The sequence below is a fragment of the Pollicipes pollicipes genome, unplaced genomic scaffold (assembly GCF_011947565.3).
Source record: "Pollicipes pollicipes isolate AB1234 unplaced genomic scaffold, Ppol_2.1 Scaffold_4002;HRSCAF=4701_pilon_pilon_pilon, whole genome shotgun sequence".
NCBI classification, from domain to species: domain Eukaryota; kingdom Metazoa; phylum Arthropoda; class Thecostraca; order Pollicipedomorpha; family Pollicipedidae; genus Pollicipes; species Pollicipes pollicipes.
In genome coordinates, this window is record NW_023596420.1 from 12,940,967 (window position 1) to 12,952,283 (window position 11,317).

At 55.6% G+C, this 11,317-nt stretch overlaps 1 protein-coding gene across 1 annotated transcript; it reads left to right on the forward strand.

Annotated features, from left to right (window-relative positions):
• Positions 1-779: 779 nt before the first annotated feature.
• On the forward strand, positions 780-10,673 carry LOC119093777 (aquaporin-9). The gene is made up of 6 exons (XM_037216786.1): positions 780-1,063; positions 7,402-7,513; positions 8,292-8,429; positions 9,039-9,160; positions 9,434-9,648; positions 9,992-10,673. The coding sequence occupies exons 1-6, from the start codon at positions 959-961 to the stop codon at positions 10,350-10,352; spliced, it is 1,053 nt and encodes a 350-aa protein (XP_037072681.1). The 5' UTR covers positions 780-958; the 3' UTR covers positions 10,353-10,673.
• Positions 10,674-11,317: the final 644 nt, after the last annotated feature.

Here is an 11,317-nt window from a genome sequence, read left to right on the forward strand (position 1 = left end):
AGATGCTTCGCAGTCGGAACCTTGTACCGAAACGTGATCACTTCAGGGAGCCGTCCCAGGCTGGGCGGTTGCGGCTGGTACCAGATCTAAAGACTTTTAGCAACCTCTATCTCGACCAAACGAATATGTATGACCACTTTGCGATTCTCTTGTTTGTACGATTCTCTTAAGGCTCGGCGTGCATAAAAATTGCCAACAGCACCGAAACACGGGAGCTTGATTCAACATTGTTGTGCAATGTACCGTTAGTAGCATCATGTGTATTGCGCGGTGGGTAATGTCAGTGTGGTCTTTCTCTATACGACCTTGACCGCGGTCCTGACGACGCGAAAATCCTGCCGCCAGATGGCAGTGTGTTTCCAAGTCAGACTTCGCGAGCAAAGTGCCCTCTGCCCACTTAAACCGTCTAATTCAAAGCACGGGCTCTTGTTTCTTTCGGACAATGATCCCGTGCTAGAGGGTCCGCTGACTGTGCCGACTTCCGCGAACGTCAGACCGTCCGAGCCGGTGGAGCCAGAGCTGTGTGGGCGTCCCGCGGGCCGCTGGCCACCGGGCTGCACGGGCGTGCCACCGGGAAGGTGGGTGAGGGTTGAGCGCGGCCGAGTGCAGAGACCTGTGGCTGGTTCGACCACTGTGTGGCGCAGATGGTCCGACGCCGGTCTTTATCGCCGAGAGTTTGACTTGTCGATACAGGAGGACGGCAAACCTTTCGGCTCGACACCATCCGACGCGCTCACTCGAGGGCCATCAGTGCTGCGAAGATAAGCTGCTGGTCGCAAGAGGCGGCGGCCGGCACTCGTCTCCGAGCGGCGTGCGTGCGGCGTCGCTGCCGTGCTCCTGCTCCGGGCTCCCGCTCCGAGCTGCCGACTCCCAGCTGCTCCCGGACTCGACACGCCTCGAGGCTCCAGTGGCGGCGTCGGACCTGCAGCGGCGGACCGGGCCGGTGGGACGTGTCGCCATGCTGACCACCATCAGCTGGGAGCCGGTGCGGCGGGCGTGCCGGCTCCGACATCCGATCGTGCGCGAGACGCTGGCGGAGCTGGTGGGCACCATGACGCTGGTGGTGAGTGAGGCTCGCGACCCGCACCCGCCGCGGACTCCGGCCGCGCTCTAATGGAGCCGCACTCGGGCGTGGTGCTCACTTAGGTAGACTGGGACCTGCTCATCAGGGAAAGATTCCAACTTGGCGATGAGAGGGACAGATTCTGATTTCGCACACATAGAAACTGGCCCTCATTTCGTGAACAAAGGGCCAGACCCTGGCCTGATGTGCATAGGGACAGGTACTGACCTAGCCCTCAAAGACGCAGACTTTGGCCATATGCTTAAAGCAACACGCCTTGACTTGGCGCTGGCAGGGGCGTAGTCTTACTTGAGCACCACTGGGAAAAGTTCTTATTTGTTATCTACACGGCGATCTACGACCGGAGCGGACGACGAGTCGTGACGGACGATGCCGCCGAGTACGCGAGGTGGGCCGACAAAATTACATTGACGGAGTCATACATCATAAATGTATGCTCAAAGCATAAACAACGATACGTCAATATAGTCAGAATTAGGCGATAGATACGCCTGTTTTCGTACCAATGCGCGTCATGAACAACTGCGAACCGGGGTGAGGGTTAACAGTGACATTGACGTACGGCATGATTTTGAGACTTATTTGAGTATGAATATGAAAAAAAACACGCGCCATATCGCATGGATATGTGACATCTAGCTGAGCTAATTGAAGCTGAAATGCTAGCGTTCCTACCTAGTGTTTGAGAACTGCGACCCAATGACATCGAAGTTAAATTGTCAAACAAATGAAGACCTCAATAATATATTTCCATCAGGAGCAGATCCCCAGGATTTCGTTCAGCGAGGGACCACTCTCCACTGCGGTGCCCCTGTACCGTTGTGCCCCGCCCCCTCCCCCTACCCCGCAAAAGTTCCCTAATTCTAGACGTTTTATTTCCAGATTCGCATTTTTAATCGGCGAACTAATTTCCTCTCCGCATCGTAGAGCACTACACCGAGTTTGTAAGCATGCATGCACATGGCGTGCGTACATTATTTCCAAAAGCTGACGTAGCCTAACATTCTGAGCTGTGTATGTCGGGGATGACATGGCAAAACGAGTTGGCGTTCTGACTGTCGGCAACAACAGTCGCATATCCCGATGATTCCGTCCGGATGCGAGATTACGTTACGTGCCTTTACCGTGTCGGTCATTGTTTCTTCTCTCAATATGAAGCTCGAGTAGCATGCTTTGTGAGCTAAGATATCACGTCCTGATAGAGTTGCGTGCTACTCATGATTATCGCTTTGCAGCGACGAGCTTCTGAACAGTCTCTTTAGTACGGCCGATAGTGCATGTCTACGTATGCATTGTATTCGCCTGTGAACATGCGTTGTGTACATAGCACACTATCCAATATTATCATCACTTGTAACACATGCAGCAGCCGCGAGTTGTACCGTTACAATGAGTTCGAAAAAACAACAAGAGAGAGAGAGAGAGAGAGAGAGAGAGAGAGAGAGAGAGAGAGAGAGAGAGGAGAGAGAGAGAGAGAGAGAGAGAGGAGAGAGAGAGAGAGAGAGAGAGGGGATATATATATATATATATATATATATATATATATATATATACATGTGTGTGTGTGTGTGTGTGTGTGTGTGTGTGTGTGTGTGTGTGTGTGTGTGTGTGTGTGTGTGTGTGTGTGTGTGTGTGTGTGTGTGTGTGTGTGTGTGTGTGTGTGCGTGTGTATCAACAGAGGGTTCTTGGTGATCTATAATCACGTTTGACCTTTTACTTTTGATTTAACCTTGATGTTGACCTCATGCATTAAGAACAACTGCAGATATAGTCTCTCCGCCATCGAAAATCCACATAAACGGCATCCCACGACCCTCTAGGTCGTCGAGAAAAGCTTTGAAACTGGACCAGCATTCAAGATGGCACTGGCCACCATCTTGAATTCTGTGAAACGCCCAGAGTTGCACGGGTAGCACCTAACATAATGTGGATCTCTTTGCTACATAGAACATACTTCCGTGAAAAAGTTTGGGGTAGTCGACATTGCAGGGCCTCATGAAGGAAGCGTAACGATGGCAACTCGACTAATATGGGTTTCACAGCTTCAGCAACCGAGGACTAGCAAGCATGCTGTGGCCTGGGTGCGCATCATTATCATCATTATCTTGCGCGCGGACGCAAAATCGCATGGGAATACGCGGCTGCTATATCCGATACAAACTGCCGGGACAAAAGCGCAATCTGGTATATCTCGAACTTTTCCATCCGCATTTGTTTGGTCACGCCAGTACCCAACCAATTCTGTCAGGGGCAAGCTCAGTCTTAGTGTGGTGGAGACACATCTTACCGCTTATGTCCTCGAGCGTATTTACCACGCACAATGTTTTGTGCTTCCCAGTAAGGTGATTTAAATGGCCTGTTATGTCAATTGGGTATACACGCGGCTCCATGCCTCCACGCTTCCATCCATTGGCCATTAAAATGAAAAATTATTATCAGTTCGATAAACAATTTTTAATTAGCAATCCGTGCGTATCGGTGGCACGTTCACTTGAATCACGCTTCCGCTCAGCTCTCACTGTCTGCATTGGTTTGATTACGGACATACTCAACTGGCATTGCTGCTGCCTAACACGTATATTTGCTAGGTAGGGATGGATCTCACTGCAGGTTTTGTCCAGTGTTAAGTATACCTTGATCTTTAAATTTATGTCAAAAGCCATCTGCGTTGCCAAATAGAACAATGTAGAAGTAAGAGCGAATGACCCCTCCCCATTGGCTGCGCTGACTTGGATTGATGTCCGGCACTTCGCAAAGGGATATACAGACACTGTGGCTAAAGGTGCAGTCAGAGTCACGATAAGAGCGGGCCACCGCGGTTAACAAAGAGCCCTTGCTGGTGATGAGGCAGCAGGGAATCAATCTCCACAATCTCTCCCCCCCCCCCGCCCCGCCAAAACAGAGGATGCGCCGGAAATAGCCCCCTCGATTTCGAGAGATCAACATTTTTCTTTTTATGTTGAAGTTTTTTGGCGAAAATAAAAACTAGAAGCTATCTCAAGATACAGTTCTGCATGTATTTAAAAGTAGATCGAATGAAATCAACCAGGAACGTTGACTGAGTGAAATGAAATAAAGTGACTGCACCCAACAAACCGCGGCCGCTATTCATTTTGTAATGGTACGTTCGGCCTCTTCCATAAAGGGTCGAATGAAGCCTGGTCGGATGCCCGCTTGTCAGGGGCGTTGTCGGGTTTCCCGGTTTTCAAATATATTGAGGGGCACGAGGATTGAACGCCAGCGTAGCTCGAAACAGAGTAAACAAACTTGTCATTGATTGTCCAGCCTTTGTTAGCTTGCGGATGTTCATCCTTTCTTCAGACGTCATTAGTGACAAATGACATTAAGTGGTTTTGAGTGAGTACGCTCGCCGTCTTGGAGAAAGAGCGCCCACGCTCGGCGTTGCACTCTCCACGGGCCGCGCGACATTGGCCCGGCAGCCATCACCCGGCGGAGGTCCATGGGCGGGCGAAACGACCACGCTCAGGAAAGTGCTGCTTTCGAGCGCTTTGTGAAATCAATGTATGCGCGTGAAGGGCATGCCGGGCTGCACTTTTCACTAGTAAAATTTTGAGATTGATACTGGAAACAGATCAACACGGACAGGCGTACAGCACCACGGATATGTGACGCAATGGTGTAATCGATGCTGCTTGCGTTGATGCACCTGCTAATTCCGTTCAGATAATCAAATTCGAAGCCGCACATGTGAAATCCCCTGATCAGGGGTTGAAGGGTTCTTGCGTCCCCGGCCGGGGTCCCCGGCGGTACGGGGACCGGAGTCCCCTGGCCGATCTGGAGGCCCCGGAGGGACACATCACGCACCGCGCCGGTCCCCTCTCTGCTGCGGCAGGCCGTCAGACCAGGGTAGGAAGAGCCCCCTGACCGGGGTAGGGCGTCTGGCGCCGAATCGACGCAGAACCCTCACTGACGCAAAAGGATCCACCGGCCCTGGAAGTACAATAATTGGCACCGAGACGCCTATCCGGTCTTATCGGCCCTTGCCGAAACGGTACGGAGGGCCCTTCGTTCAGCACTGTGGCGTCTGACTTATACGGGGCTTTCTGCCGTTTCATTGTAAGTTTAAAGCATTCATCTACAAAAAAACGCGGATTCCTTGCACCGTTAGTTCCCATATATCCATTCATTATTAATAGGAATCCACCAACACAAGATGGATTTTGACTTTCAGAGCCCTGTGCCTGTCCCTGGGCAGCAAATGTGCTCCTGGCCGACTTGACGCTCATTGTCGATTCAGGGTCCCCTGTTGGACACTACAGGGTCCCAGGTGGACTTCAGGGGGTTTTCGGGGACTTCGCATAGAGTGACTTCGTTATTTCAGTGGCCCGACCAGTACGAGAGGACTTTTGATTGACACTTTCAGGCCCGGCCTCGCCCCTGCGTGGAATCGGGCCCCAGGTTCAGTACTGGTGTTGCACTTTACTGGCATATAGGCACTCACTATCCTAGGGGCCTCCGGTCGATTCAAGAGGCCCTCTGACACATTTCATGGTCAGGCCTTCGGGCTGAGCTTCCTTCACATGACATCTGACCTTTCCTTCGGACCCTATAGTCGGACCCCTGATCGTTGGTCCTCCATCAGCCCAAAGAAACTTTGGAACCTAAGGGCCCCAAAGAGTTGCGTGCCCCTGCGCCCCCCCCCCCCCCTACATGCTCTCATGATGGTGGTGTCCTTGGAATTCAGCTTTCGAGGTCCGTTGTGGTGCCCTGCACTTGGGTATCCCTTGAATACAAAAGTAATAATGCCCCAAAATGAAGCGGTTTTGTGCATTCCTTCGTCGAAGGGGCCGACACAACATAAGGTTAGGCTGAAAGGTACGGAAATTCCACTGCCCCTGGGCTTTGGTGCCCCTTGGAAATGGATGTTTTGGGTTCCTTTAAAAGACCTGTCTAGATTCAGGGCCCCTTGAAAATAGAGGTTATCGTGGCCCCAAGTAAAGCCTGGGCGGGGCCAACGCTGAGCGCGCCAATCTAGAATTTCGTCAATGGGAAGGCACGAGCATTGCAGTGCCCTCTGGAGTTTGTGGTACCTTGAATATGAAAGTTTTCGGGCCCTGTGAGCTGCTTACAGGAATTAGGTGCCCGTTGAACAAAGAGCTTATGATGCTCCGAAAGGGAAGATCTTAGTGTCCTTTCGCTGAAGAGGCCGATCCAAGATTCATTCAGGGTGGAAAGCAAAGAAATTGCGGTGCCCTGGATTTTGGTCAGCTTTGTAACTCATGGCGTTGGTCCCTTTAAAAAGCCCGTTAGGATTTAATGCTCATTCTGAAAAGGTTATGGTGCCCCAAAAGAGGGTTTTGGTACCCCGTCGCCCATGGGGCCGATGCGAGACTTCGTCAGATTGGTAGGCGTAGCATTATTGTGCCTTGGAAAAAGAAGACTGTAGCGGCCCTTCATCGAAATAGCCGATGCAGGATTTTCTGATAGGAAGTATTTTGGCATTTCAGTGGCCCTAGACCTAGGTGCCTTTCTGAAATGAAGATTTCGGGCCCATTGCGGTGCCCTTGGAATTTGGGACCTCTCGAAAATAAAAATTGTGTGGTTCCGAATTGAAAGTTTTGGTGTCCCTTTAGCATGAGATTTTGGTGCCCCTCCAATGAAAATCAAACCAAATGCATGGCAGGATTACTTTGCATCCGTAAATTACGCGTAATACTTCGTGCGTCATCCATTTCCTTAGAAAGGTGAGTGACACATTTTCATACACACTCCACAACTTTTGTTGTACGGCGTGCCGTATGGGTCCGACCAGTCGTGCGGCGTGCCGTATGGGTCTGACCAGTCGTGCGGCGTGCTGTATGGGTCTGACCAGTCGTGCGGCGTGCCGTATGGGTCCGACCAGTCGTGCGGCGTGCCGTATGGGTCCGACCAGTCGTGCGGCGTGCCGTATGGGTCTGACCAGTCGTGCGGCGTGCCGTATGAGTCCGACCAGTCGTGCGGCGTGCTGTATGGGTCCGACCAGTCGTGCGGCGTGCTGTATGGGTCTGACCAGTCGTGCGGCGTGCTGTATGGGTCCGACCAGTCGTGCGGCGTGCCGTATGGGTCTGGCCAGTCGTGCGGCGTGCCGTATGAGTCCGACCGGTCGTGCGGCGTGCTGTATGGGTCCGACCAGTCGTGCGGCGTGCCGTATGGGTCTGACAAGTCGTGCGGCGTGCCGTATGGGTCTGACCAGTCGTGCGTCGTGCCGTATGGGTCCGACCAGTCCCGCGATCTGTGTGATCCGTGCACGCGACTTGCGAGCACCGTGCGATCGCCGGTCCGTGACATCATCAGCCTGCACCGCCCGGCATTTGCAGTTCATCGGCAACTCCGTCATCGCCAACAACGCAGTGAACGCGATGAACAATGAGGCGCTCGGCTACGGCGTGGCGCTCGCCATCTCCGTGTTTGCCACCGGCGGTGTCTCAGGCAAGTATCGGGCCAGCACGACTCCCCCCCCCCCCCCGCCCTGGTTCGTCTGATCTAACCCGCCGCTCCCCACTCCGCCCCTTCTCGTCCTGTCCCGTTCTGCCCCGCCCCGCCGCGCTTCACCCCGCCCTGCCCCGCCCTGCTCCGCCCCGTGGCAGTCATGTTTCGCGGTTGAGACGTCATTCGCACGTGGGCCAGTCACCGGGCATGTGTCAGTCATCCAGCGTATGTCGGTCATCCGTCATGAATCAGCCAACCGATGCGTGTTCGACGTCACACGCATGTCAGTCATCGCACGTGTGCGAGGCACCTGTTGGGTGTGGGATGTCATGTGCGCGTCAGTTATCACATGCGTTGCGGTCAGCACCCGTGTCGTTGAATCCTTGCGGTAACGAAGATTCGCCATGCCGCCGGGGGTCGGTGGGACCGCTGTCCATGCATGCGTCCTGTGACCACTGGTGGGGCCACATGGCGTCTGGATGAGAACTCGAGGCCTCTGACTAACCGCGTGCCTTCAGCGTTGTAATAACGCAGCCCCGTATCCGCATGCTAAAACCAGAGAGGCTTGGTGGTGTGGATGACCGCACAGTGCTGTACTGGTGATACTGCGGTTCGACTGGTCATCAACGACCGCGCGGAAGTCCGCGCCTCGCCCATCTCCCTCACTCCCCACCCGGGTGATGCCGATGATGCGGCGCTGCGTTCGGCCGGCCCCTCTGACGCGCGACGCCGGCGGCGGCGTGCCCTCGATGAGTGGTGGCCGTCGTCGCGCCGGCAGGGGGCCACGTGAACCCGGCGGTGACCGTGGCGCTCAGTCTGGCCGGGCGCTGCCAGCTGAACCGCGTGCTGCCGTTCGTCCTGGCGCAGTACATCGGCGGCTTCATCGGTGCCGCTCTCACGCACGGACTCTATTTCGGTGAGTTTTCGGCCGAGGGGTGGAGCCCGTGCGCGCGGCACCGGGGCGGCGTGAAGGATGTGGCAGCCATGTGGCCGTCACCAGTGTGACCACGTGTCTTTAACGAGGCGTTTATGGGTGAGAAGCCGGCCTTGTTGTGGCACTAGTGTGTGCGAATGACCAGTACGTTGCGGCAGTTGCATCGATTGGCGCACCAGCTTGCCTGGAGATCGACGTGATCTGAACGTTCAGAATTTTCCATTTAATTTTATTTCATATTATTCAGCACCATCCGGAAGCAGCAAAAAACTTCAGCTAGAAGTAAAAAGCAAAAAGAAAGCTCCCAGATGCGCTTTTCACCAGGCGAGCCTTGCACACACCTTGCACACTTTTTATGTTCATCCCATATGCATTCCGATGGGATGGATGCTGTGCTGTGCCGGCGTAGATCACAATTCCCGTCCGAACGAGACAGAGAACAGAGCCAAATCGTTCCGATTTGGGACGTTTGGTTCACTGCCGTGCTGACTGGTTAATATCCTTTGTGTTTTGAAACAGCTCCATCGTTCGTGGGCCGTTTGGCACGATCACAGCGCGGTGAACCTGAGCAGCCAACTCTCTTCCCCTCAGATTTGTTCAAGAAAGACCCCGGCAGATATAGTACACTGTACGGCATCTTCGCCACCTACCCCGAGCTGAACCGTGACTTCAAGCTGCAGAACATATCGCTGGGAGGCGCCTTTCTGGACCAGGTAATGGCGAGCTGTCGAGGCGAGCCGTGAAAACTGTCCAAGCGAGATGGCCCAAACCGCTGCGGCTTCGGCCGAGCTGCTCGCCGCAGCATGAGAGACGTGATAAGCTGAGGTCAGTGCCAAGAGCTTTTCGTTACGTTCACTCAGCCAGTGTGAGAATGGCGCGATGCGAGCCCCACAATGGCCATGCTGGCGCCAGCTCAACTGTCAGTAGCAACGGCGTAGGTCGCGAGCACACACCGGCTGTCGACTAGTACCCGTTCTATGTTCCAGGTGATGGGCACTGCCCTGCTCATGTATGGCATCATGGCCATCACGGATAAGCGCAACACGAACGTGCCCAAGGGTGTGGTACCGCTGGCCATCGGCGTGACCCTGTTTGGGGTCATCACGTGCTCGAGTTCGAACACCGGCGCGGCGCTGAATCCGGCACGTGACTTCGCCCCACGGGTCTACTCCTATATCATCGGCTACAAGGACGTGTTCAAGTACGTCAAAACTTGGACCGTGGCTGTGCTCCCGTCTGCACGTGCAAACGAGTGGAAAATTATCTTAGGCGGCCTAATTTAATGTTTGTGAAACATATGGGCAGTCGTGCTGAGCACACACCTCCGTCGAAGATTTCGCACAAGAAGCTCTAAACCAGGACCTCTGACTGGTACATTTTGCCAACCCCCCCCCCCCTTCAGCTGCTGGGCAAAACGTCACCCCTTGCGCGACATGTTTGACCTTCTGAGCAGCACTCTGCTTGTCCCTCCGTCTCGATGTTCCCAGCGGCTCCCAGCGGGTCCTGACACCGCCGTCCGGCTCACGCTCGTGATCCGCCCGCAGGTACTGTGACCACTTCTGGTGGGTCCCGATCGTGGCCTGCCACCTCGGTGCCGTCATCGGCGCGCTGGTCTACCTCCTGGCTATCGAGCTGCATCACCCGACCGGCCAGCACGAGGATGAGGACAAGGCCGTGCTCGACGTCGACGCCGACTCGGCGGCCGCTGCGCGGTCGCGGAGGGGCCACCGCGGCTCGGCCGGACCCGTACGCCAGGGGGCCGCGCGCCCGTACCGAGAGCCAGCGTACGAGCTGAGCGGACGGGAGAACCGAGCGTACGAGGTCGATGACGAGCCCCGCGCGTACTCCGGTCGACGCGGTGACAGTCGCTCCGGACGGGATCGGTTCGCCGACGATTATATGTGAGGCAAGCCGTCCACAGCATGGCTGTGTTCCGGCGTGTCCCCGGCGGGTGGGGAGGCACAGAACGGGCTCGCAGGGGAGGGTGTCGTACGTGTGGCGTATCCCCGGAGGGTGGGGAGGCACAGAACGGGCTCGCAGGGGAGGGTGTCGTGCGTGCGGCGTGTCCCCGGCGGGTGGGGAGGCACAGAACGGGCTCGCAGGGGAGGGCGTCGTACGTGCGGCGTATCCCCGGCGGGTGGGGAGGTACAGAACGGGCTCGCAGGGGAGGGTGTCGTACGTGCGGCGTATCCCCGGCGGGTGGGGAGGCACAGAACGGGCTCGCAGGGGGAGGGTGGACGTGCGGCGTGCCCGGCGAGTGGGGAGGCACAGAACGGGCTCGCAGGGGGGGGGGGGGGGCGTACGTGCGGCGTGTCCTCGGCGGATGGGGAGGCACAGAACGGGCTCGCAGGGGAGGGCGTCGTACGTGCGGCGTATCCCGGCGGGGGGGAGGTACAGAACGGGCTCGCAGGGGAGGGGTCGTACGTGCGGCGTATCCCCGGGGGTGGGGAGGCACAGAACGGGCTCGCAGGGGAGGGTGTCGTACGTGCGGCGTGTCCCCGGCGGGTGGGGAGGCACAGAACGGGCTCGCAGGGGAGGGCGTCGTACGTGATTTGCCGCGCACGTTGGCGGAAAGTTGTTGGCGCTTCATGGGCGCGAATTGGTGGAGGACGTGCGGTGCCGCGGCGTAGGCATGTAACGACTGAGAATTCAGCATAGGCATATTGGTCGCTAAACATTTCCATGTTAAAGGCTGACAGCGAGTGAATACCACCAGATATATAATCAAAGAACATGCAGTCAGGTGTATGTTGCCTTCAGCAGTCGTTGAACAATCCATCTGACCATCTGTGGCATGGAGCGTTCGCCATAGATCACAGCATATGGATCCCCTGATTTACGAGCGAATCGTGTTTTGTTTCCGAGAGCCT